At 44.9% G+C, this 27573-nt stretch overlaps 1 protein-coding gene across 1 annotated transcript in view; it reads right to left on the reverse strand.

Annotated features, from left to right (window-relative positions):
• Nucleotides 1-27573, reverse strand: part of COL4A1 (collagen type IV alpha 1 chain) — a 155281-nt gene that overhangs the window by 77938 nt on the left and 49770 nt on the right. The window contains exon 2 of the mRNA XM_010384745.2: nucleotides 15679-15738. Within this exon, the coding sequence (XP_010383047.2) occupies nucleotides 15679-15738 (60 nt within the window). The remainder of the gene's footprint in view (nucleotides 1-15678; nucleotides 15739-27573) is intronic.

Below are 27573 nucleotides of genomic sequence, written 5' to 3' on the forward strand. Positions count from 1 at the left end.
TTCACTAAGAGGCAGGTTGGGGGAACCTCGTTCCCATGCCCTGACTCCCCACTCCCAGGGTATGAGGTCTCAGACACATCACTGAGGCAATTTCTCTTTGGCAAGAGAGGGCCAGTCAGCCAAACACCCTGACATGGCCTTCCCTTGACTCCCAAATATACAATTGCCAACTTGGTGGAAACTCTGAGCTCTCATGGGAATCCTAACCCTACAGGCGCCCACCCTTGGTCCTCCACAAGGGGAATCAGCACTTTGTGTGAAGAAACAGGGGAAGTGGTCATCTTTTTAACAGCTATTTGATATTCCACATAAATATCCTGCCGTGGGTTAGGCCCAGAATTTCGGGATAACAAATAAGGCAAGGACAGGGAGGCAGCCCTGTCGCGGGTCTCCAGGGAACCCAGGGAGCCACGCTGTGGAGGGACTGATCCCAGAGCCCTTCCTGGTCCCTATGGTCCCTAAATACGCCCTCCTGGGTGGAGCTACACTTCCCTGCACACACAGTCCTCAGGTGCCCATCTGAACGTCACCCTGGCTGGGCAAGAGGTGCACGGTGACAGGTGGGAAAGGCACGCACAGAGACATACACACGCCTTACAGGACTCAGGAAGCGCAGCTGGGCGGGACCACCGCGGAGCACCTGCCAAGTCATGTGCTTCTGCAGTAAAATCACCCACACGCTTCCAGAGCTGACACTTACCCAGCGATCAAGCTCAGGATGCCCCTGAGGAGTGGTGGGGCGGGGGCGGGAGGGGGGGTGTCTACATCAAGAACAAAATACTGGACAGGATGGAAAAGAACACTGTGCTCTTCTCTGTCACTGGGTGAAGCAGATTCCTTTAAAAATCCAATTTTGAAGGGCACACACTGAGTAGCTTCCGTGCAAGGTAAGTTTTTAATGACTACCCACTTCCGGGTCCGTCACTACCCACTTCCGGGCCTGTCACTACCCACTTCCGTCGCACTCCGCAGCCGGCTCCTGCGCCCCCTCCACGTGGCAGCGAGAACGGTGACGCCTTGGAAAGGAACACGTGACCCAGAATGCGAAAGAGCAGCCTCCAGGTTGGGGGACTCTTCTTTTAAACACAGGGAAGACACACATTTTTGGATTAAGAATGTAACTTCCTAAAGGCAAGTGAGTGAGACAGGAAAGGAAACGGATGTTTATACCAACTCCCATGTCCCTAAATTATCATCTATTTCCCCTTCCCTTTTGGTTCATGTTCTTATCCAATAGGAAGATCAAAGAAATGGCATCTGGTCAATTGTCTCCACAGGAGGGACAGTAATCAGAACAGTTGGTTAAGAAAGTCAGGCAAGATTTAAATAGAGTGACTTCAAGTACTAGTGTCCACTTCACATGCCCAGATAAAATGATTTTAGGAATAAAATATGGAGAACCAAATTGATTAGCGAACGGAAAAAATCCAGACAGTGAGAAAAATGTAACAAAATTTCCCAGCTATGATTGCTTCAACTAGGGGATCATTATTTTTCAGAAAAGGAAAAGGGGAGGAAAACAGATGGCATTGGGGATTCAACAGACTTTGGTTTTCCCATCAGCAGATGTGAAGAGACAGGGAGGATGAAGGCACATTGGCTCAATACTGCAGAGTCACTGCTCCCCTTTCCTCAGAATACATCACCGAAAACATAGCTGACACTGAGGAAATGTCTGCTTGTGAAGTCATCACCCATTATGGGCCTGACCTTCCTTCACTTCAAATCAGTGGACAGTTCTGACATGTACTGCATACCAAAGTTCTTTTCGGTAAAATAGTTTTTGCTGTAGAAAGGTCAGTAACAGCAGAGCGTTGAAGTACCTCCAGCTTCACAGGAAAGATCTCAACTCAGAGGACATTAACATTTAGAAGGGTTTTAGAGGTCAGAGTCCCAACTCTTTCCTGTTAGGAGGTTTTCGACTTTAAATCTGAATGACTCAAATTTTTTCAGATTAAGAAATTTCCAGCCAATTACACAGTCACCTAAACACAGCTGGGATGCATTTTGTCATCACACATCACTGTACATGTGTGGTATGTCCTGCATCCCAGGATAATAAAAGTGCTGTGTTCTGAATGTCTATGACCCCCCCCCCCCCAAAATTCCCGTGTGGAAATTCTAACCCCTAAGGTGATGGCATGGAGGTGGGGTCTTGGGAGGTGATGCGGCTCATGAACAGAATTAGTATTATTAGAAAAAAGACCCCAGAGAGAGTCCCCACCCTTGTGCTGCCTATGAGGAAGGGGTTCACAGCTGAGCTCGAATCTGCTGGAGCCTTGATCTTGGACTTCCAGCCTCTAGCACTGGGAGGAATGCATTTCTGCTGCTGAAGCCACCCAGTCTGTGGTATTCTGTTACAGCATCCTGGGGAGACTAAGAGGAAAAGAAAAAACCCTATGCCTATGCCCTGTAAAATGTCAGTAGTTTCCTTGGGCCCCACTTCTGACCTTCACCCTCTTGTGGGTAACTTCTGCCAGCTGGCTGTGGCTCTCACTCCACAGTCACTGCCCTCCTAGCTTGGCCCACCAGCTCTCCTGTCCCCTCCCACAGCATCAAATCCACACTGAGTGCCCAAGAGCAGCACCCTCCAAAACCCCCAACTCAGGAAAAAGGAGCAGAGCCAAGCCCGAAGCAGGTGGACAAGCAGGATTCCATTCAGGCCACGTGGTAGAGGGCTAGGGGGTTCCCGAAGAAAGTGTGTGTGTGAGTGTGTGTGTGTGGTGTGTGCGTGCAAGGTGTGTGTTTTATGTATATGTGGTGTGTGTGGTATGTGTGCGTGGTAAGTGTGGTGCGTATGTGTGTGTGATGTGTGTATATGTATGTGTGTGGTGTGTGCATGTGTGTGGTGTGTGCATGTATGTGGTGTGTGCATGTATGTGATGTGTGCATGTGTGATGTGTGCATGCATGTGATGTGTGCATGTGTGTGGTGTGTGCCTGCGTGTGATATGTGCATGCATGTGATGTGTGCATGCATGTGATGTGTGCATGTATGTGGCGTGTGCGTGTATGTGGTGTGTGTGTGTATGTGGTGTGTGCGTGTATGTGGTGTGCGCGTGTATGTGCTGTGTGCATGTATGTGATATGTGCATGCACACATGTGCGGTAGAGAGGACAAAGCACACAAGTGGCAGGCGCCAGTCATCAGGGCTTGTCGTGATACCCTGGAAAATCACACAGGTGTACATGAGCCCTAAACAGAGAGAAAGGAAAAGTGGATGGGAAATTTCCCAGTTTCCAAGAAATTGTGGTGGGAGGAACAGGAAGGGCAGAAATTTTATACAGTGAGCTGAGATCCGGCCACTGCACTCCAGCCTGGGCGACAGAGCGAGACTCCGTCTCAAAAAAAAAAAAAAAAAAGAAATTTTATAAAGGAAAGAAGGGTAAAGGGGGCAAGTGAGGTGGGGCAGGATGGTCCAGCTCCTCTACAACCACAGAGAGCCTCCCCAGCCTCCTGCAGAAGCCACTGCACCTCTGGCCCCCACCACACCCTGCCCAGTCCCTATCAAAGGCCCCCAAAGAAGAGAACACCACTCTGCTTTCTGCCCCAGTCACGCCAGTGTGCTGTTCCTCATGTTTGCTGGAAGTCCCCTATGGTATGTTCCTCTGCCCTGGCAGGCAGGACACCTGTGGAGCCACGGTCTCCTGCGAAGAAATGCAGGTTCCACGTGCGGAGGCGGAAGCGAGGAGGCCTCTAGCAGCCCAGAATCTCTGCTCCCAGGGCTCCCGATGTGTGGTCCAGGCAGGGAGCACTCCTTCACCCACGGCCTCTACATTCAGATTCAGGGCAGGGCACCCAGCCTCTCCTCCCAATCAGTAGGCAGAATCTAACAACTGCCACCCACATCAGACCCGTCGGGATGATAAATGACATTGCGTCCATAAAACTCCAAGAACCTGGAGACAGGGTGCTGCATCCCAAAGCCCTGACTCAGAAAAACACATGGCATTTCCAACCCGCGTGGTGAGGGAACAGTCAATCTGGGAACAAGGTCCACCGAGGTGCCTCTTGCCCTTGCCCAGGACATATCGATGAGATTGGGGAGCCCCACATGGGGACACAAAGAGACAAACAGTGACAAACAGTTTCACACTCATGGAGATGGGTCCTTTAACGTTCTGGAGTCTTGTGCGTGGAAGTGAGAAGGGGGAAGTGAGGAGGCACAGTTGTCCATGGACATTTCTCAAAGCACCAACATTTCCAAATCAGGAAAAGCCTGATGACAAACAGGGCAATGGAGTTTGGAGGCGTAGCTCATGGGCCTCCGCACCTGAGTGGCTGCCTGAGCTTTTGGGGCCTGTGAATGACCGTTCGGTTTGCCCTTCCCTGCCCGCTGCAGATCAATTTCTTCCTGTGGGACATCCATTGTCGCAGCCGTGCCTTCTCCCTCCCCGGAGATCTTAGCAGAGTGTTCACTTAGGGGTTCAGTTGTGCTATTACTGGCTAGCATCTTCCATCATGAACATGTAGGGCAGGCTCCAGGACTGCCACTGGTCACCACCCAGGCCCACTGGTACAGCAGGAACCCATAGGACAAGGAGGCACTGGGATGAATGGACATTGGTTCTCCAGTGCAAGGAATTTACTGGCTGTACTATAGAAAGATGTCATTCCTTTACCAATCTTCTAGGGGAAACCACTTCAAAATCAAGCATATCGCCATATGCCACAGACTTGGGAACTCAAGTCTTGGGGTTGTGGATTTCTCACCTAGGAGGGCAGACTAACCTAAGGCCTTAACATGCTACAGTGGGACACCCACAGAAAATTCTCTGGTTAAGTCCTTGGGCTCTAACAAGACGTGTGTAAGAAATTCACATCTATCATTCATTACCTTCACCTATTTGTTGAAATATCTAATAAAGGAGAAACCCTACCAAGGGTCTTTAACCCTTCTGATTTCATTACAGCTTTTTAGAAATTAGCCAGGAATCACTGTTAGTTTCTCGTGTCAAATTCTCATGTGAAGAAATCCAGAATCACTGAATTTGGGGCCAGTTAGCATTAAACTCATAAAACTATGTGATTAACCAAGGCTAAGCTATATCAAGTATACTTTTACCATGTTTAATGGATTTGCCAAAGGAAGAAAAATCTGACAAAGGGGCACCACGTCCCCAGAGCCATCTGGTTTGCTCATTAACTCTGACTAATTCTTCCTTTGTTTAATTGCACATTGTGTTAACCCACTTCACAAGGATGAGGGTTCTGTTAATATCATTTTTGAGCGTGCAGTTCTCCACACCCACACTACATAATTATCTAGCATCACAACTTGCTGTCTAGAAACGTATTTGAATGCTCAAAGTATTCTACCAACAAACAGAAGGAAAATCCCATTGCCCAGTTTTCATTTGTCAGGGTTTGTTTTATGTTAAGTCTTTGATCTTGAATTAAAATATACACTCTCATTTTGCTCCCCTGAAAAGAAAGCTATTTTCCTGCCAGCCAATGTTTTGTCAAGATCATATTTACAAAAAATAGTTTTTCCCATAAATAGTCAGGACAGAGGCTGCCAGTGCTGGGCCACACCAATGACAGCCTGTACTCCCGGAGAGTGCTCTGGGCTTTAAAAGCCACGGCATGGGATCTGCCATTCAAGACACTGAGTTTTCTGCTGCTCCTTCTGAACTTGAAAACAGAATCAGCTCCCTATTTTTAAAGCTGCGCTAGATTCAGTGAGCTCCAGATACAGCTGTAAATCAAGAGCCATCGATCTGTATGATGGTCTCTCCTGAGGCTAACAGGTCCCACAGCGCATGGCAAAAGGGCAAATTTTGCAATGGGTAGAACCAGGAAGCGGAGCTGGAAACGGGAACGTGCAGCTCACTCTCCCTGTTCGGGAAGGCGATGTGTGTGTGTCAATGACGTCCAAGGCATGGAGGAGCCAGCGACGGGTGGGCCTCATGTGCAGAATAAAATAAACCATTTAGCATGGATCTGCTTCCAGGGGCTTTTCTAGGGTATGTTGTTGATATTTTACCCTTGGATTCAGGCATACTTTTTTAAAAAATTAATTGTTTTCAAAGAACTATCAAAAAAGACAAAAGTAGGTGAATGTGGGAACCCAAGCCGATCACACGGATTCTCACGATTCCACTGCCAGATGATGATTCATGTGCGGTATGTGGAAATAGGAAATAGGGGACATCTGGAAAAAAATCTTGGCATTGCAAACGCCAGACAAAACACGGAAAAGGAAAGAGAATGTATTCTATTAACCCATTTAGCCAGCCAACGGGAGGGGAGAAAAGACAACCTCGGGCCCTGCAGATGAGCCTGAGTGTCAAAGTCAGATACTTTGGGGGTTGGAATCCATTAGATGGCAAAAACAAAGTGACATCTCACGCATGTTCCCCTTTGAATAAGAGCAAGACCAAGCAAGGCTGGCCGAGGGGAGGGAGGGGTTTGGACGTCTGTAAGTACACGCACATCGGGAAAAGCTGTTGGCAACAAAAACTCGCAGTGGTATTTGGAAAAGTCGGGGAATTGGAGAAAAGGAGAGTCGTTTTCCTCACATTTTAAGGGGTAATGATTCCGGAAATGGATGATAAAACCACAACGTTGATTAGAAATTTGGATGAAAACTGCAGGCAGACCTCCCAAGTGAGCCCATCTCATTTTCCCTCCACCCAAAGCATCCAAAAGCTACAAACACTACCTAATGGTCCTGCCAAGATTCTCAAAACATTCTAACATCCCTTTAATTTAGGTCCTGGGAGTGCTTCTGTCATGGATGGAACAGGTCCATCTCTCTGGGTTTCCAGGCTTCACCTGCAGATTGCGAATACTTAGCTGGATGGGGACCCATGTCTATGTCTTTCTGTCCATGGATCTGTCTAGAACTGAGCTAACAAGCACACTTTCCTCACATTTATTGCAACTTCAAGATGCAGCTCCTATTCACATGACATGCACATGTCCCCACATATGATATTTTAAATTTCTTAAGTGTTTTTATGTACAGTATCCTTCATTCAGTTCTTTCAGCAACTCTGGGGAATTTCCAGGTCAGGGCCCCCACGGAAGGTCCAGATGAGACACTATCTTATTACAGGCTCTGAGACATCCCAGGCAAAACAACAAATGTTCATTTAACCTGAACTCCGTTTTCCCCAAACGCCTGTGTCCTTGGAACCCCCTCCCGTTTCCATCCCGGAGGAAACATCTGTTGACATCCTAAAGATGGTCTGATGATCATATTTTGGAAAAGGCTAAACTAGACACTATTGTCTCTCAGGAATATTCAAAACATGTCTAAACAAAGGCGTTCAACTGGTCTCAAAAATATTAGCAATTTCAAATATGCTTAATTTACGACCTAAACAAATCTCATATTTATTTTTTAAACCCCCTTAGTATCGTATACTAAGGAGTAATTTTGAGTGTGTTTTGATTTTATGGTGTATATTTCACACCTTATAAGTAAGAAAATTGAATTTCTTTTTAAATAGACTAGATTTGAAATTCTCATGTCAAATCTGGCACAGTGCCTCTCACATATTAAGTACTTAATAAATTACTGTTATTATTAATAACTCACCTTTATTAGTTCAAATAAATTAATTTATCCAAAGTTTCAAAGAGTCTACACAAAAACATGCGCTTTCATGTGCTTGAGTAAATAATTTAGTATCTAAGAAGAAGCATAACACCTTTAACATTTAAAACAATGGATCATATAATTTACAGGAAAATTTTTTTAATATTCTGTTAAAAATAACACATACAAGAAAGAAGACATGCAAGAAAGATAATCATACAAGAAGATAATGATTGTCCTTTAATAATTACTGGAGATGCAAATCTATTCTACACAGATACTAGGAATAACAAGGAATGAAAGGAGAAGAGCCAGTCCATCTATACAGTGGAATATTTAAAGCACTCTGTCCTTGTATGTTTTAATTTCATAATGAAAACATGGCTAAAACTATGTCTATTGTTACCCATGTGTAAATTAGAGGAAAGACCATGGAAATAAATATATTTATAAATTGAAGATTATTGAATTCTCCAAAAATATAAAGTACAGTCCCTGCCTCAGAAAGGAATTTCATCTAAGATTTAATTACAACTAAGAAAATACCCTAAATTTATGATCTTAGGGAAAAGTGAGTCCCTTACCTTAAAGAAAATGTTAGATTCTAAGGCACTTTGACAATTGTTACAATACAGCACAAAAATGACTAGAATGTTGTGGATGATGTGTTAAAAAACAGCATGCAAGCTCAAGCCCAAACTCCTTCTCATGTAGACGCGGCAATGTCTCTGGCATTGGGAGCTAATAAAAAACAATCAATGTAAAATGGCCTATCTAACTCAACACACTGGAAGATCTGGCCTCTCTCTTCTTGTATTTAGGTGTTAGATTTATGGCATTCCTTACAGATAGTATTTTTCTTCTTATTTTGTATGTCCTTGAGAGAAATATACCCAGAATGCTTGTTTTGCATCTCCCAAAGTGCCCAGCAAAGTAACAACTGAAAAACATGCGTTGATTAATTAATCATGTATGTAAGGATCGACAGAGGCAATCCCTCTCCAGCTGTAAGGAGTCTGTGACAAGGGAAAGGAAGGCGCCTTTTCCAGATGTGGAGGAGGCAGAGGCACAAGCCGATGACTGTGAGTCAAAGAGAGGACGCGTGAGAAGCAAGGCCATGCCCGTGTCCTGGGGAATCGCGGAAACGCAGTGAAGACCACCGGCCTTCAAGCAGAGCAAGGAGCTTCCTGTGGAGTGGAATCTACACCAGGATTTCTGAAAGGCAGGGGCCGTGGGGTGACCCAGGGCTCACGCTGGGGATGTTTCTGCAGCCCTCTCACAGGCCTGAAACAGGCTTACTTCAAAATGCCTTCCCTTAGAGAGGATTTTATTCCTAATGCACAGGGAAAAGCACTCCCGAATGGGGTGGAATGCACGTTTTGCTGGGCTGGGCACCCCTAACCTGTCTCAGGAGGGGACAGTGGGGCAGGAGTGGCTGCTGACTGTCTGACCTGCCCCTTGTCACACATGAGGGGCTTGCTGTGGGTTATTTGTTGAACCAGGCTGGAGGCCCAGGTTGACTCCTTTAGAACAGGAACTGGGAGGTCTGCCCAGGGCCCCAGAGGAGTAGGCTCATTTCTTTGCAGTCCTCCAGCAGTCCTCCCCGTCCCGACCCATTAGAGAAAGGCTTCAGAAGGCTTGCTGTCCTTGGCAAGTGGCCAGGGGCGCGGTGGGTCCACCACAGAGTAAGAGGAAAGGAACTTGCTCAAGACCTCGGGATATTCTGAGCCGTGTCTTCAGCTGGCCCAACTCCCTCAGATTAGGATCTGCTTATCTGAAGAAGTAGAAACTGAGTCATGCTCTGGTTAGTGCCTGTATCCTGTTATTCGTGTTTTATTAGCTATAGAAGATGGGTTAGTTCATCGGTTCTTAATCCAGGGTGAGTCTGCACCCCCTACCACCACCAGGAGACATTTAGCAACAGCTGGAGATATATTTATGTCATGATTGCTGGGGTGGGGGTGCTCCTGGCATCTAATGTGTAAAGGCTGGGATGCTGCTCAACATCCTACAATGGACAGGACAGACCCACAACCAAAATTATCCCACTCAAACTGTCAATACCACCAAGTGGAAAAGGCCTGGGCTGGCTGGTTTCTTCCACTGTATCATAGATATTATAATAATGTGCACAAAACACACTCAGCCCCAGGCCTGGCCCAAGATACAGTCTCTTTCTCTTTCTTGCTGACACTCACAAGCCAGGATTTTTCTATCCTGGCCTAGATCTGTTGTGTAAAAGCAGCAGCTACAGCTGAATGTTGAGATGCAGAGAGACAGGTTTATACAGAGGTATGGCATGGACATACACCAATTGTGTCAAATATCTAGACGCTAAATGGCTGGTAAAGCTACAAACTGTTTGCCATAACAAGCGAAAGGGTATCCTGTACAAACTCAGCCATACACAACATTAGATTCTTCCCAGATTTCCTGGGCCAGAAATGAAATCACTTCCAGATTGGCCACAGACTTCTCCAGCCCTTTCAAATCAGATAAGGTACACATTTTAGACAAACAGACAGCAATGCCATTTTCAAAGTTCTCTGCTTGGAAAGCAATCTTTGGTTGTTCTATCTGATGACAATATTATTGCAGTGCAGAGCCAATGTGAAGAGGAGCTGTGATTTATAGACAATCTAATTAGTAATAACAGGATAATGTGCTGATTCTCTCCATCTTTGCCAAGGATCTGGGTATCAGCAGGGTTAAAGTATTACAAGAAGATATGAGATACCCACACAGTTGTCACTATTCACTAGAATTCTGCTTAATTAAGACTCTGCTCACAAGACTGTGACTTGGGAATGTCCCTTTTGAGAGTCACTATAGTAGAAACCCTCAAACCTTTGTTATGACAGCCTGTATCAACTGGTCCCAAGAGCTGTGTTCTCTGATTCATGCAGTTCAATTAACATGTGTCTTCACACATATGTGTGACAGATGAACCTAGTCTATATCCAAGCAAGCCTGGTGAATTAATGAGGACGTGAGAGGCTGGGGTCCTGCTGAATCGGGGAAGTTGTCCCTTGATTTTATGCTCCAGGTCCCAGGGATCACTTCCTCCTCAGAAAGACTGTTGTATTTGTTTTCTCAACCGCTTCTCCTGGAATTTGATGATTGACTCTCGCCTTGTTATTTATTTATGTGCACCAGTCTTCCATCTCTAGTTTAACTTTAAATTCCCTTTTATGGACACTGTAGGGTCACAGATTATGGTGATAGTGTTATGGAAACGTGGACACCTAGGTTAGATTATTTGAAAGACGTCTTGTGCAAACTCTATTTTAGCAAAACATAAATGGTTAATTTCCTTAGCATATAGCAGTAACCTCTGGGAATGTGTTACCTTTCCTACTATCTTAAATAGTTGAGAAAATCAGCTTATCAAGCAAAAGAAGAGCTTAACTTTTGGCTACTTCTGTGAAGGCAAGCATTCAAAAACCCTAATCAGTACAAGGAGATAGCATTCCCACACTGCTGCAGTCTCTGGAGAAGCACAGAGCCACTGTGTGCAAGGCCAAATTAACTACCTAACAGAAAACAGCTGAAGAGATGAGTGGCCTTCCAGGCAAGTGAGAAAATAAACAACTCAGCAAAGACGCTCTGAAATCCAGTAGACGTCTGTGGAATTTAACTGCTGAACTCAGATCAAGCTACCTAGTATTTATTGATTACATGAAAACTATGAGATTATAACACCAGCAATGATCTGTTGCACTAAAACGTATTTATAGTGTCTACAGAATATAAGACATTTTGTCCATTCTGTCATATCTCCATAGACAGCAGAACTTAGTCAAAAGAGATTTGTACTGGAGATATTCCAGTTTCTGTTGAGGATACTGATGGTTTGCAAATAATAGTGTCAAAGTGTTCTTCAAAGAGACCTGGGAAAATATGTCTCAGAAATAATAATTTCCAAATTTCTAAGGCTGTGACATTCTGACCCAGTTTGGTAATTTCAGCTGCATCTGAGCTGTGCCTCCTACTGTCCTGTTTTAAGAACAACCAATCAAAATCAATTTAATGTGTAGACATTTGGAAATATCAAAATAATTTCTATGAGGATAGAAGGCGTTCAGTTGCAGCTCATCAGCAGACCAGTGCTTTAAACCAGTAGATTTGCATTCCATTATTCCAACCCCTTTAGTCATTTTGTTTTTACACTTGGTCAGCATTTCTAGGGCTGAGACTCTCTGAAAGTGGGTGGAAGGTGGCGGCCACTCAGGAAGATCCATTTCTTCTCCTGACCTGCCAGCCTAGAGTACATTTCTTTCTTGGCTGACTTTGGGATGAGAGAAGGGGAACCAGCTCTGAAACCCTATCTCAGTGAAGCTTGAGGCATTTCACATCATTAAATTGATTATTTTAACAGGACTTCCTAGACAATAAGGGGAAGTTTAAAATTTCCTCTGTCAGTGGGAGGAAGGGCTCTTTCCCCTTCTCAATGCTGTGTGAACCATAGGACCTGAAATGTTTATGCTCAAGATGAGAAAAAAAAATAGACCTTCTCTATTTTTGTTAAAATGATATAATACTAAACCATTCAGCTATTGTCCTAGGCCTAGATTTCAAGAGGCCTTCTGAACCCATTCAATCGTCATTGCCTTTTAAGTCACAAATTCAGAATGGTCTAAGGTAGAGCTTGCTAGCATTTTATTTTAAATGTTCTTTATGGAATTAAAAAAATATATTTTTAAACAGTAAGAACCCCAAAGTTGGCAATGGAGAAGTAGGCGTGTAGAGGAGCAGATCAGGCTGAAAAAAGTCCTGGAGGTGCTGGGCTCCCTGGCCTGGGTCCCTTGGTGGGAAACCTGGCTAAGGCCACACAAGGAGAAGAGCAGGATCCTGCTCCTTCATCCCAGTCCCAGCCTAGACTCTGCTGACTCTCAGTGTCAATGCTAAAGCTGGCCCCTGTAGGAAGCTGGTATGGAACCTCCCTCGGGACACAACTTCCATATGGCCCCACAACTTCTCCACCTTCCTGTCCTAAGCAGGGGGCAGGCCCCACGCAGGCTCCAAGCCAGGACAGGCACAGACCTCGCCTGGGCGGAGGGGGCCGCCCCCAGCAAGGGCTCCTCCTTGGGCAATGTTGAGATAAAATGTTGGAGGCCCCTTTCCTTCAGGCCAGGTGCTGGACACCGCCTTCCCTGCCTCCCCCACACACATGTAGCCCACTCGGAGTGGAAGCGGCTTGGCTCTGAGGGGTGTTACCAGGTTGTGGAGATGTCAGTTGACAGGTAGGGAAGGCTACACCCTATGATTCTCCCTTGTCATGTCTTGATGAGTGGATTTTTGGGAAAAACTGAAATAAATTAGGCTAAAAAATTTACAAGCTTTTCGGTTTTTAGTTCTGAGTTAGAGCCTTGCTCTGTTGCCTAGGCTAGAGTGCAATGGCGCGTTCTTGGTTCACTGCAACCTCCACCTCCTGAGTTCAAGCTATTCTCCTGTCTCAACCTCCTGAGTAGCTGGAACTAAAGGCGTGCGCCACCACGCCGGGCTGATTTTTGTATTTTTAGTAGAGACTGAGTTTCGCCATGTTGGCCAGGGTGTTCTCAAACTCCTGACTTCCAGTGATCCTCCTGCCTCAGCCTGCCAAACTGCTAGGATTACAGGCATGAGCCACCACACCTGGCCTAAAAAATATATGTAAGTTTATAGATGTGGATAGAATAAGAAAGTCTGTAAAGCTCCAGAGCCAAGGAAGGACCACCAAGGCCAAATGGAAATGAAGGTGGACATCAACCCTCCTGTCCCTAGGAGGGAGCAGGGCCAACTTGGCTCCAGCCCTGATGCTTTCAAAGTCACATGGAAAACACAGTAATCATGACACAGGCCTTAACTTCGTCTTCGTCAGTAGCCCAGAGTTCTCCATTGTATAATTTTAAGGACATTTTTATGAGTTTGGTGAGCTCACATGTATATTTCAAGTTAGGTTTTTAACAAAATGTCTGTGGCATGAGAAACACTTGCCTCTACTTTAAAATAACTCTCGAACATGCATACTGGAAACCGCTAGAAACAATTCCAAAGTAAGAGAACAAACAGAGCATGAAGATAAATTAGAGTTGATAAGAAAAGCTGTGATACTTTCCTTACATACTCCATTCATTCCAAAACCATCCAGGTGACACTAGTGCCACCAACTATCAGGCATATTTTTAAAAATAATAATGTTGGCATTTCAGCAAACAGCCAAAAAGAAACCACAGAATTGTCTGTAAACTAGAATTTGCTGAATTTCAAAAGCATCAGTCTGTGGTCCCATAAAACCTCTGGCATCCCGGGGAGGGAAGTAAGAATTCACACGCTGGCCAGAATGACACCTTCAGTTTTCTGGAAACAGTATCCCACAGAACACACTCCATTCTACAGGGTCCCAACCTGCTGCGCGCACCTGCACCAGAAGCCAAGTGGCTTAAGGTGCTGGTGTTTCCTCACGGCCACACCTGGTTTCCATGGTGACCCACAGATGGTACCGGGACGCTGCACTGTTCCCTAGATAAAAACAGGCAGGCGCCCTCTTTCCAACCAACTGAAATGCACAGATTCAACTTGCCTTCCAGAGAAACTTATCTTTATCTGGAGCCCTGATTCTTAAATGAGAGGGAGGGGAAGAGTCTGCTTGGAAATATATTTTAATTTTACGTTTGGGAAACACTAAGTTTCCCAAGCAATATTTTTATAAATAAATCTAGACAAGCATGTGATGGATTAAAAGATGGTTTCAAAATACTGATTTGAAGAGAAGGCCCTCAAGTAAAATAGGACATCGTTCTTTTTCCGGAAAAATGCTAAAATTAGTTCTTGTACATCAATTCCAAAAAGTACAATAGCTTCAACAGATTTTCTGCCAATATACTTGTTACTCTTAGAGTCAAAAAGGAAAATAAACCAAATATCTTTTTCTACGTTAATTGCCACATACTGTTACATTCTTTGGAGAATAGCTATTATAATAATATTACTACTCAAAAGTAATGTTAAGCCTGGTTTGGCTTCATTTGTATTGCTCTGGGGAAATTATCAAGACAGTAATAAGGCTTTCACCTGAATTGCTGATGATTCGGTTACTGTTAGCGTAGTGCTTATTGTCGGCTTTCACCTGAATCGCTGATGATTCGGTTACTGTTAGCGTAGTGCTTATTGCCGGCTTTCACCTGAATCGCTGATGATTCGGTTACTGTTAGCGTAGTGCTTATTGCCGGCTTTCACCTGAATCGCTGATGATTCGGTTACTGTTAGCGTAGTGCTTATTGCCGGCTTTCACCTGAATCGCTGATGATTCGGTTACTGTTAGCGTAGTGCTTATTGCCGGCTTTCACCTGAATCGCTGATGATTCGGTTACTGTTAGCGTAGTGCTTATTGTCGGCTTTCACCTGAATCGCTGATGATTCGGTTACTGTTAGCGTAGTGCTTATTGCCGGCTTTCACCTGAATCGCTGATGATTCGGTTACTGTTAGCGTAGTGCTTATTGCCGGCTTTCACCTGAATCGCTGATGATTCGGTTACTGTTAGCGTAGTGCTTATTGCCGGCTTTCACCTGAATCGCTGATGATTCGGTTACTGTTAGCGTAGTGCTTATTGTCGGCTTTCACCTGAATCGCTGATGATTCGGTTACTGTTAGCGTAGTGCTTATTGTCGGCTTTCACCTGAATCGCTGATGATTCGGTTACTGTTAGCGTAGTGCTTATTGTCGGCTTTCACCTGAATCGCTGATGATTCGGTTACTGTTAGCGTAGTGCTTATTGTCGGCTTTCACCTGAATCGCTGATGATTCGGTTACTGTTAGCGTAGTGCTTATTGTCGGCTTTCACCTGAATCGCTGATGATTCGGTTACTGTTAGCGTAGTGCTTATTGTCGGCTTTCACCTGAATCGCTGATGATTCGGTTACTGTTAGCGTAGTGCTTATTGTCGGCTTTCACCTGAATCGCTGATGATTCGGTTACTGTTAGCGTAGTGCTTATTGTCGGCTTTCACCTGAATCGCTGATGATTCGGTTACTGTTAGCGTAGTGCTTATTGTCGGCTTTCACCTGAATTGCTGATGATTCGGTTACTGTTAGTGTAGTGCTTATTGTCCAATTCAAAAAGAAACGTTGTGATTTAAATCTCGGCAACTCACCTTTTGTCCCTTCACTCCATGGCAGTCACATTTGCCACAGCCAGAGCCAGCACAGCCACCCTGGAAGGAAGAGAAAACATCTTTAGATAGAAGAACACTTTCGAAGCGAGGCTGATATAAAAATGGAGATGGTTCTGGCATCTTGACTTGTTTATAAGCAAAGCCCGCCCTGTCCTTCGGACACAGTCTTATCTGCACTGGTTTTCATGGGGCCGTCCTGCCGTTCCACTTAGGGTGCAGATCCCCGGCCCAAATAGACAAAACAAAGATCCTTGAGTAGAACAAATCAAAGTGTTACTCAGTCCAAAAAGTGAACAATGTCACCTATACTTTTTGTCCTTTGTTAATTTCTATTTGAAGTTGGCTCCCTCGGGGATTAGTTTAACAGGGCACCACCCCTATTTGCAAAGCTACCAAAATGTCGTCCTTCTTATTCAGAGGTGTCAGACCTAAGACCATGGGAGGCTGAGAGCTCCCAACGGCGCGGTCCCAAGGGCACACGGGCATACGAAAAAAGTCTGTACAGAGACAGAATAAAGGAATGAGCTGATTTTTAAGCCCAAATCTTAACTCCTTTTTGAATTCAATTAAAGCTTGAATGTCCCATTAAAGAACAGTCAACAACAAAATATTCTTGTAGTTCACTTTTTTTTTGAGACAAAGTGTTGCTTTTGTTGCCCAGGCTGGAGTGCAATGGCGTGATCTCGGCTCACTGCAACCTCCACCTCCCGGGTTCAAGTGATTCTCCTTCCTCAGCATCCCAAGTAGCTGGTAGTACAGGCACCCGCCACCACACCCAGCTAACTTTTTGTATTTTTAGTAGAGATGGTGTTTCATCATGTTGACCAGGCTGGTCTCAAACTCCTGACCTCAGGTGATCCACCTGCCTCAGTCTCCCAAAGTGCTGGGATTATAGGCATGAGCCACAGTGTCCAGCCTGTAGTTCACTTCCAACATAAAATTTAATGTTAAAAATGCAAGGACATGAATCCAAGCATGTGATAAAAGCTGGAGAGGAAGTGAGCTACCATGTGTTCAAACACCTATCAGGTGCCACGCACAGTCAGCTATCATCCTATTTAATGATCATAACAATCATTTCAAGATGGGTAGTGCCATCCCCATTTACAGATGTGGAAACTGAATTAGAAGGCTTATTATAACATGCTAGGACAAAGTGGAAATTAGAACCCAATTTCAACTTCCATTATGCAAAATTGCCATCACATGAAAAGATAGAAATATGTCGGTACATACACGCATTTGCAATTTCCTTAGAAGAATCCCAGTTTTAAACCATGACAGACACAGGTATTGTGGACAGAATGTAAAGAGGTATGAGATGAATAATCGGGTTAATAAGCTTTATTAGAGGCTCTGCTTTAAGTCTGATATAAAATGTTTACTTATATTCCACTTCAGGGGATTGTCATTTCCTGAAAATAAAATCATGCCACTAATAGTATTGTGATCATGCAAAGTGTATATTTTTAACAACATATCCAAGCCTCAGCTGCATTACCATGGAGACTTCTGCATAAAACAATCACATCTGGAGATATTTATTTTGTAAAGCTAAATCTGAACAAGTGCCTCCAAGACAGTAAGCTGTTCTCAATTTTATATTTTGGAAAAGGGAACAGCTGACAACAGTCCAAGCAAACTCCAGAGATGATGGGTCTGTGTTTTTCTCTGACTCACATTTTAGGCAATTTTCAGCCTACACTCTCATAACCTCCTAACATTTTAAATCAATCCATGTGCACAGATTTGCTTCATAATCTGGGTTGTGGTGACCACTCAGAGGCATCCAAAGAGATGAGGCGAAAAATCTATAACCTGTGCTCCAGGACGTTCTTCCAAAATGGACAAATACTAGTACTGAGAGACCTCACCAGAGGTCCCTAACTCAGCCAGCACTGCCATGTGTCTGATCCCCAGCTGAGGGTCACCTGCTCCCTACATGGCTCCTGCAAAAAGCTGACTGCATGTCTCTACTGTCAGGCTTATCACATTTCTCCTTGTTTACTCCTGTGTCTCCGCGGTACCCCCTGAGGGCTTCGGGGGCAGCCCTACCTGCAGCTCACACCGGGCTCCCGTAGCACTGAGCCTGATGTGAGCTGCGTTCCATCTAAGATGACATCAACTGTAAAACCCATACTAAGAAATAAAGAATGGCACTAATTAAACAATGACACATTATCAGTTGTTAGATCTATCCCAATTTCAGAGTTGTTAAAACATTAATAAATGCACATCTTAGAATTGATGAAATCAGGACCCAATTACAGTTGTATTCTTGGTGCTGTTACTGGTGTTGCCCATGTAAGCAACCTTAAATAACAACTGTAGATGGAAATCCAGTGGCACCGCGCACCTCAACTCACAGTGCGTTCGTGCACAACTGCGCTGTGCAACAAAGCCCCAAACAGGGAACTCGGCAATGACTGCCTGACTGCCCCACATCACAGAGTAGCCAGGGAAGAGCCGGAGACTCTGGGGAGTGCGCTGGCACCTGGCACCTGGAGCTGTCCAGACCAGCTATTCCATCCCCAGGTCATCTCCAAGTCCCTGGGGTTCCGGGACAGCCTCTTTGCTGGGATTATACCAGTGCCTACAACCTGTTTGCGTTTGAGCCAAGTTCAGAAACACGTCTCTGTTCTTTAAACTCTGCTGTGTTTCATCCCCCTCTTACAGATATCAAAAGGAAAACCCACCAGGCTAAGTCTCATGTATCTGCTGAGTCCATTTAGGAAATGTCCAGCAGTCATCTGGGCTTAGCTGGCAGAAACTCAATCCCAGCCTGAAGCAGTGTGGATTTTCGACTTGTGAGTCAATTGCTGCTTTCTGGGAGAGAGCAGATTAAGCAGGGATTCAAGGGATTGAAGCTGAACATGGCTATGTGGTGATCTGGAGTTTTCCAAAACATTGATAAAATCTCAGAAGTTCATCTTTCTGCAGTTTGAGGGAGGTTATAAAAATGAATTTCCTGGAACTGTGCCCTTAAGCCATCCGTAAATGCCTCCATTGCCTGGGACTGCAGATAAGAGGCTGCAGGGCTGTGACTGTGGACGCGGGGGTCAAGAAGCTTCTTGTGCTTTTGGTACAGAAACACCCCTGGCAGGTGCCGGTGACAGGCGGGTGGGTAGTTTTACCCTGGGGACCACTTCAGGTACTAACGAACACTGAGGAAAATCAGAGATGAGAAAGGACTGACCCCCGACCCCCGGCCTTCCCCCACCACCTTACACTTTTTCATAAGCAAGTATTATTTTTAATCCCAGACCAAAAACATGTATGGCTTTATTTGTGTAGGGAACTTTATTATCGATTCTGGCCCCAGAAGGCAATTCTAAAAAATTGATCATTCCAGAAATATCTAAACTAGGGTCAACTTTTCAGAACAAAAGATGCCTAAGACCATGATTTTTGTGTCACATTCTGGGTGGCCTAGCATTTTATGTAAATGGTTTTGTTAAAAACAAAAGAAAACAAAAAAAAAAAAACTAGCCTTTAGAATGACAAGAATGATAAACAAATATCCTAAGATGTATGTTTACTTTGTTAAATCTGTTTTGAAATATCACTATTCTGGTCCTTTCTGTTATATAAGGGCCCGTGCTGGGTTTCACCCTGGCATATCAAGGTATTTTAGCTGCAATTCAAGGGTTCACTGCTAAAAAGAAAAAAAAAAAAAGTACAAAAGATGACCTGAGTACCCCTTTCACTCAGGTGTAATGTATAAGCTTGAAATAGTGAATTAAAATAAAAGCCTTAAGTAATGCAAGTCTTAATTCTCTGTTGTAAATTACTATGTTTAAAAGGGGTACATAAATAATGCAGGTTACCCAGGTTCACAATTACATTGGTGACCTGACATGTGAAAAGCTATGCCACCATTTCATCATTTCCTGAGGAATTACATCTTGTATCTGGACTCCCAGAAAAATCTAAAGCTATATGCAGACTGGTGGACTCCACCGGCCCCATGATGGCTGCACATCTCAGGGCCTGTATGAGGGCTCTGCATTCTCCCCATGTCTGGATGACCCCACAGATGAGTTCCCATCCCATCTGTTTCAGATTCCAGAACGGGAATAACTGGTACATTCTGTGCGGTACTCGTCCTCTTCCTGGTTTTCCCCTCATTGATGTTCTAGGGTCAATGAGTTTCAAGTTCCTGGAGCAATGCCTGTGTTGTCTGCCTATGAGGCACACACTTAACCCAAATGGTCATGATGACGAAAGTCGGTCACGAAGGTAGTCTCCACTTGGAAGACAGGGAATATGGCTGGGAGTTCTCAAAGGAAAGAAAGGTGGGGGTCTCGGTCTCTCTCATAGAAGTAGACCAGCCACGGACAACAGCAACACAGGTACCCCAGACCAATGCAGAAGAAAAGGACCCCAGCAAGCTCTTGGAGTTGGGGGTGAATTTATTATTTATGCTCCTAAAACTGTAGACAAACTTCATGAACACCAAGTCACTTTTGAAAGTCCTTTTAGCCTCTTCCCCGTAGACCATGTGGCCTACAGAGTATAAGAAGTTGTCTCCAAATGGAAGCTGAACTAACTGTGCTTGAAACAGAAAAGAAAATAATAATAATAGTCCCCAGTGGACTCTGTCAGACACACACACGCACGCATAACTCCAATAGCAGAGATCAACTTTAAACGAAAATAAAAAATACAATATGAAAGGAATGCAAAGGTACTACAAAGTAATCCCTAAACCAAATATCTTTTATATTCTCTGAAAGTCTCTTAAACTTTTCAGTATATGTTAAAATAATTAATACTGTGAAACTTTTCTTTCATGCTCCAATTAAGATATTCAGAGATCTACCATCAGTATTAATGTTATAAAGTATATTAAGTTCTTAAAATACACAAAGATTTTACAATACACAGTATGAGTGAAAAAGAAGAAAGGGGAGGAAGAGCAGTCAATGATTTTAATATGAAATAAAGCCTATTTCTGGTTTTCTCGGATCTATAGACCAAGAGGGCGCTCTTCTCAAGATTAAAGTGAATTCCATTCGAGAGGATGCAAGAAGAGGAAAGCTCACTCACTCTGTTAGGAGAATGCCTTTTTAACTGAACCGAAGAACTCCAGCTGCTATGCTACTCGTGTGTGTGTGTGTGTGTATGTGTGTGTGTGTGGCAGAGAGAGGGAGGGAGGGGAGAAGGGTGCAGTGTTATACAATTTAACTAGGACATGTCTTCTGATGAAGGCATATTTGGAATGAGTTAAACAGGATGAAGTCCTCAATTTTCTGATTTTTTTCCTGCTTTTGATGGAAGATAGACCTTTAACATCACAGCTTTAACAATTTTTATGTGTTTCACATCCCACCAAATAGGGACATGTGGAGATCTGCCAAGTCTAAACAGCTTATCTTTCAAATTCTTTCTCACATTCCCTATGCTGTGCAAAATGTCAAAATACTTTCCTGGTGATACTGCCGTCCAGGGCTCTTCCTGGTTGCAGCACTTCCTCGGGGAGTCTTTTAAATAACTACCTACCCAACTAAATCAATGTATGGAGACCAGAGACTGTATTTTAGGGCTACTTGGGCAGAATTAAAAGTGCGCAGCAGGCGCGGGCCCCACACACTCCCGGCGGGACTGCAAGCGGAACATTCCCAACCCCTCTGGAAGCCGCTTGGCAGCCTCTGCTGAAGCTGAGCCCTGGCCTCGGCTCCTTCCCCGAAATTCCACTCCCAGGGATAAGCCCCACGGCCACACAGCAGAGATGCACTGGTACGTTTCTACAACTGAGGCAACTTGGACAAAACCACATTGACCCTTATCACGTCCTACCGGGATCTGATCTTTTCAATTCTAAAACGAAGTCTTGTTCTGTCGCTGGAGGGCAGTGGCGTGATCTTGGCTCACTGCAACCTCTGCCTCCTGGGTTCAAGCAATTCTCCTGCCTCAGCCTCCTAAGTAGCTGAGACTACAGGCGCAGGCCACCGTGCCAGGCTAATTTTTTGTATTTTTAGTAGAGACAGGGTTTCGCCAAGTTGGCCAGGCTAGTCTTGAACTCCTGGCCTCAAGTGATCCACACGCCTCAGCCTCCCAAAATCCTGGGATTACAGGTGTCAACCGCCGCACCCGGCCTCAATTCTATTACTTTAAATACCACTTCATTCACACACACACACAAAATGCTGGTGTGGTGAGTAAAAGATAACCACACAGATGCACCAGGCACTCACACTTTTGTTGGACAGTGAAACCTCACAGACTGTATATGGAGAATGGACTTCCTAGCTTCTGTCCTGTTGGCCTCTGCTGCTTGTGTCATGCTTGTTTTAACCGTTGTGGCTGTGAGGTTCTGCGAAATGGCTCTCTCCATCTCCATGGACCCCCAGGGCCCAGGAATGCCCTAAAAAAGAACCTTAAAACTTCTCCAAAGAAAGCACACTCTGATGATCCCATCATATTAAGTTTAAGAACAGGGGCCTCTGTCTGTGGGAAAAGAAGTCAGAATTGTGATGCCCTTCTGGGGGAAGGGGGTGGCAAAGGTGGGGACAAGGTAGGTTTCTGGGGTGCAGGAAACATTCTCTGCTTGTTGCGGCCGGTGACTACATGGGTGTATACGTGGGTAAAAACTCATCGAGTCGTGCACTTGTGATTTTTGCACTTTGTTGTATTTCAATAAAATTAGAGAAAAAGGGACATGCTCAAGGCTGTTCACAGCAGCAGTATCCACAACTGCCCCAGCTGGAAACAGGTCAAGGGACTGAGAAACGATGGTGTATATTCACGGAAGGGAGTCCCCAGCCACACCGGGGCAGGCCAGCTACAACACCCCGAGTAAGCTGAACCAGGCACAAAAGAAGACAAACTGGGTGGCTCCATTCCTATAAAAGTCAAAGCCTAAGAAGATGACATTGGATCCTGGTTACTCTTGAGGGCTAACGACTAGAGGAGGACCCCAGGGGACTTCGTGCCTTCTGCTAACGTTCTGGTTCGTAGTCTGGGTTCACTAGTATGCTCACCTTGGGGAAAATGCACTGAGTTGTACCCTTTGCCTTCGATACGTTTCTGTAAGTTTCTAAACTTCAATACAAGTTAGCTCCCCAAAAAAGTGTCCGTGGCATTTAAAAATTACTAACAAAATAGGCCAAATGTTGCAGTACAAATAATGATTTCTTAAAAGCTTACATTTGCACAACATTTTTCAACTTCCAAAAATATATTTAGTATTGTGGTTTTAAAGGTAAAATTAACTTTTCTCCCGTATTCTCACAGAACTCAAAATCAATGTGCTTTCATCTACATTTGTCTTATTATCATCATCATTTTGTTTTGACTAACATAAGACAGATGTGACCCCAAAGATGTGAAAATAATTCTTCATCATTAACTCCCCTGAAAGGACAATTTAGTCAAATAAAATAATATTTCGGTTCCATTTAATAATGGAACACACAGAAACAAAGTCGTCCTTACTACTGTTGAGAGTTACACAATATGTCTGCCCTAATTTGAAAACAAGAGTTGATACGTTCTTGGCAAAAAGAAAAAAAAAAAAGCACAAAAAATGTGAGAAACAGTGAATTTCTAGTATGTAACATGTCTCTCTCTGTGCTGTAGCATGACTAAGATTTGTACACGTGAGGTACATGCTCTATTCTGCTTCTCATTAGAGACTGAGTTTGCAGAGCAGAAAGGCTCCCAAGAAACCACACGCCTTGAGGAAATGAGGGTGTTTTCTTGGCTTCACTTAGGATCAACATGTGACTGCAGTTCTGGTCTCATTTTCCCCGTCAGACAATTTTGTTGACTAATTTTTCACGTCTTTTCTTCCCTTTCTCCCACTGAATGGGGGTGGACATTAAATGTTCCTGCCTGGGGAATAGGATGGCCTGGAGGGAATGACCATGAAGGCCAGCACTTCACCTTCAGGTCATTGGTCTTCTTCCAGCTGCAAGCAGATGTGATGACGACTAGACTATGGGACAGTGGTTCCCTGGACGGCTGTGTGTGAAATGAGTTGGTGGGCTTTGCATGTGTCCGCTGGGACCCACGGGTGGAAACTCTGTTGGAAGGAATGACCTGGGACGAGCCTTCCCGTGCTTGTGAGTCACTGGCCTGACGTACTAGCACCGTGGGGCAAGGCTATCACGGTCCCAGCATCCGGGTCCCACGGAGCCCCTCCCAAACCAAGTGCCGGCTCCAGGCACATGTGTAGACTTGAGAGACACTTTGTTCTCTCCATGAAGCTCAAACTCCCAGAGGAGAAATCTCCCACCCATAGAGCTGTCACTCTTACAGCTACTCTTCCCAGTTCTCTGGATTCTTTTCTCACCAGCCCTGCCCCCATGCTTTGTAACTTTCATCTTTAGCCCCTCCATTCCACCAATGCCTATTGTACAGGCACCCTTTGAAAAACAGCAGATTTTACCCAGCCAGGCACGAAAAAAGAGGCTGGATGATTTCTTCCAACTTTGGAGAACCGTGCAGCTCCCGGCTGTGCTGACGGGCAGGAAGTTCTTCCAGCTATTCCCAGTTTTCATCTTCCATGGCCTACTCCTTCCACACCCTGGTGCCACCCTGGCCTACACCAGCCATGTGGGCTTCTGCCTTCACTTTCAACATCTGACTCCCAAGCCCAGCACACGCAAGACAGCTCCAAGGCCCCACGCCCAAGACTAGGGTGAGCGGGTGGGTCAGGGGCAGCACCAGCAGGCCTGTGCCAGCACTCCTTCACAGCTCCTGGCAGTGCCCAGTCATATTCATCTTTTTCTTAACAGGTGGTGGGATTTACTTCCCATCTACTGCACGCCTGCACGGGCCAGGCACCCCCCAATGCTAAGAATACAGAGCTGAGTGTGTGAGCTAGCTGGATAAGGAAAAGTGAAATTACAATACAACATGGGCTGCAAGGGAGTTGAGCAGAGACCCACAGGCATGCCAGAGGGGGACTCAGGGAACCCCCAAAGTAGGGCACATTTCAGCCAAGTTGTGAAAAGTTAGGACTGTTCACCTAGGAAGAACCCAGCATGAGGGAAAGACGGCGAGAACAGGCTGCCAGGCAGGCACAGGTGCGAGCCGGTACAGAATTAAGACAGCACATTCCTGAGGCAGACAGGAGTTTAACTTTTGAGATCTTGGCCGCACAGCCTGAAAGCATAAAGACCTTGAACCCATGCCTGACTTACAGCAGAGGCACAGTCTTCTCCGCCTTAATTCTCCTTAGTCCCAGTAACACTGACTCTGATAAAGGAGTCTATAATCGCTATCTGGAAAGGGATAGCACATTTACGGGAAGACTTACAGAAATTCCAACAACTGGGTATAAGTGTCTTCTTTATTAATTCCTAATCATAAATAAATTACTTTTTTTTTTTTAGGTGGAGTCTCGCTCTGTTGACCAGGCTGGAGTGCTGTGGCGTGATCTTAGCTCACTGCAACCTCCCCCTCCCAGGTTCAGGCAATTCTCCTGTCTCAGCCTCCCAAGTAGCTGGGATTACAGGTGCCTGCCACCATGCCTGGCTGATTTTTCTATTTTTAGTAGAGATGTGGTTTCGCCATGTTGACCAGGCTGGTCTCGCACACCTGACCTCAGCTGATCCACCCACCTCAGCCTCCCAAAGTAATTACAGGCTTGAGCCACCACTCCCAGCCAAACAAATTACATTTTAATCTATTCCATCTACAATCTCCAAATTTATAATAACATTTAATTTTAAAGCATGTTTCTGTACATAATTATATGTATATATGTATTCTATATATAATATATAACTATATGTATACGTATATGTGTGTATGTATGTATATATAAAAACTATAATGTGCTGTCTTCATGCCCATTAACATGATTAACTGGAGTAGGAGGTTTGTAAAAGAAATGCACTACAGGTTGAATATTCCTAACCCCAAAATCCAAAATCCAAAGTGCTCCAAAATATAAAACTTTTTGAGCACCAGCGTGATACCACCCATGGAAAACTCCATGCCCTCTGACCCCACCCACAACCTTTACTGCATTCAACTTTCAGAAGAAACTCCTAACTGGGTCTAGATTTGAAACTAGAGGATCACTTAGCCAACAGCTGCTGTCTGTCCCTCTGTGGTCCAGGAAGTGCACTGCATATTGTCACATTAAGCAAGAAATTCCAAACAAATGGTCTGGCTTAATACCATGATCCATATGTTTACTGGACGGCTAGCAAGAGGGAGTACGCAGATAGTACTCCCATCAACAGAACTCTCTTTGAAGCCTATCTTGAAGGCTCCATTTGCCCCTGGAAGTGATACACAGCACAGAAGCAGGAGGGTGGCTTTGCTTTGAGGAAGACACAGCAGCGCCCATGTTCTATTTATCCCACTGCGTTCCACCAGCTGACCCTTTAAGGAGCCTTACAGTTTGTAACACACTTTAAAAGGAAACATGAAAAGCCTAAGTGACTAGTGAAATATTTCAGGCATGACGGACATGCATCTCAAAAACAGAGTTTAGAAAAACCAGTGGTGGCAGTATTACCACTTTTTTTCTTAAACGATTAAATATTTTAAATCATTGCTGATTTTGTGCTCATCTTCTCCCCCAGAAGAGTGACATCACTAATCTCTTCCAGCGGAGATGTGGAATGTAATCCAAGTTATATGACCTCCCGCCATTCTCTGTGTGTCCCCATCCTAAATAGAAAAATTCCTCTTCTAAAAAGCAGACTTAGGTAAGTCCTCCTTTTCCACCAGAACTGGGGAATATGCAACTGAACAGGCCTGCTACTCTTATTCACTTGGTAGCAATTTATTGAGCACTTACTATGTGCTTGCCACCATACTTGCAATCTGGAGGGTAAAGGATGACTTAGACATGTGTTCTCAAGGAGCTTGCTGGCTAAGAGGAGAGAAGTTGTGGCCCCTACCATGCTAAGCCCATTACAAGGAAGGTGGTCAGACAAGCCAGCAGGAGCACACTTTCTGGGGAGAATGTCTGTGTGCCGGCAGCACTGCCCAGATGTTGGCTTCAGCCCTGCACAAGGCTGCCTGAAGGCAAGAGCGCTGCAAGGACACGGGTGGGGCAGCTGCCTGTGACCACGAAAGGCCAAGTGGCTGCCACCTCATTTTCTAGCAGGCCTTGGGGAGGGTCTAAAGGTTTAGAGATGAGGGAAACCAATCCCATTCGCTGGATTTTGGTGACATTCATCTGTGAGACTTGTGTCAAGTGGATTAGCATGAGGAGGGAAGGGAAGTGAGGAGACTTGCAAGGAAGTCCTCGCCCTTGGGATGGGAGCGAGAGCAGGGCAGCTGCGGGGAGGTAGGAGAAGAAGAGTGCAAGGGAGGGACGCAGGTCATGGCTCAAGGACCAATTCAATGTCATGGGGGGAAGACAGGAGGTTTCCTAGTGAGGAACACTGAAAGGATGGTGATGTCACCAGGAACAGGGGGAAAGGAGGGAAAGGAAGGGAAGGGGGACGGCAGGAAGGGAGGCGGAAGGAGGCAAAGGAAAGAAAAGACTGTGACTGACCTTATCTTATAACAGGAGAAGGTAATAGGTCTCATTTTCTTGACTGGTAATTCTACTGTCAATTAGACAAATTTTATGTGAAGATTTTTATTCTACAAATCAAGCTGTATATCTCATGTTCTTCTTATCTATTAAATCTTATCTAACTTTTTAAAAATCTTATCTAACATCTCAGCCTCCTCCCCATGAAATCTCCAGCTAGAGACAGGACGCCTAAATAAACCTGCGTGATGTTCAAGAATTGTCCTGGGTCCCATGTGACAGGGTGAATAGGGCATGGCTTCTACCTTCTGGTATATTCTAGTCTAGGGGGAAAAACACATCAAAAAAACTAAATGACTCCACAGGACGACTGCAACAAAACTACAAGACGCTAGAGAAGGAAAAATGATTTTGGATGAGGATGA

The sequence above is a fragment of the Rhinopithecus roxellana genome, chromosome 18 (genome assembly GCF_007565055.1).
Source record: "Rhinopithecus roxellana isolate Shanxi Qingling chromosome 18, ASM756505v1, whole genome shotgun sequence".
Lineage (NCBI taxonomy): Eukaryota > Metazoa > Chordata > Mammalia > Primates > Cercopithecidae > Rhinopithecus > Rhinopithecus roxellana.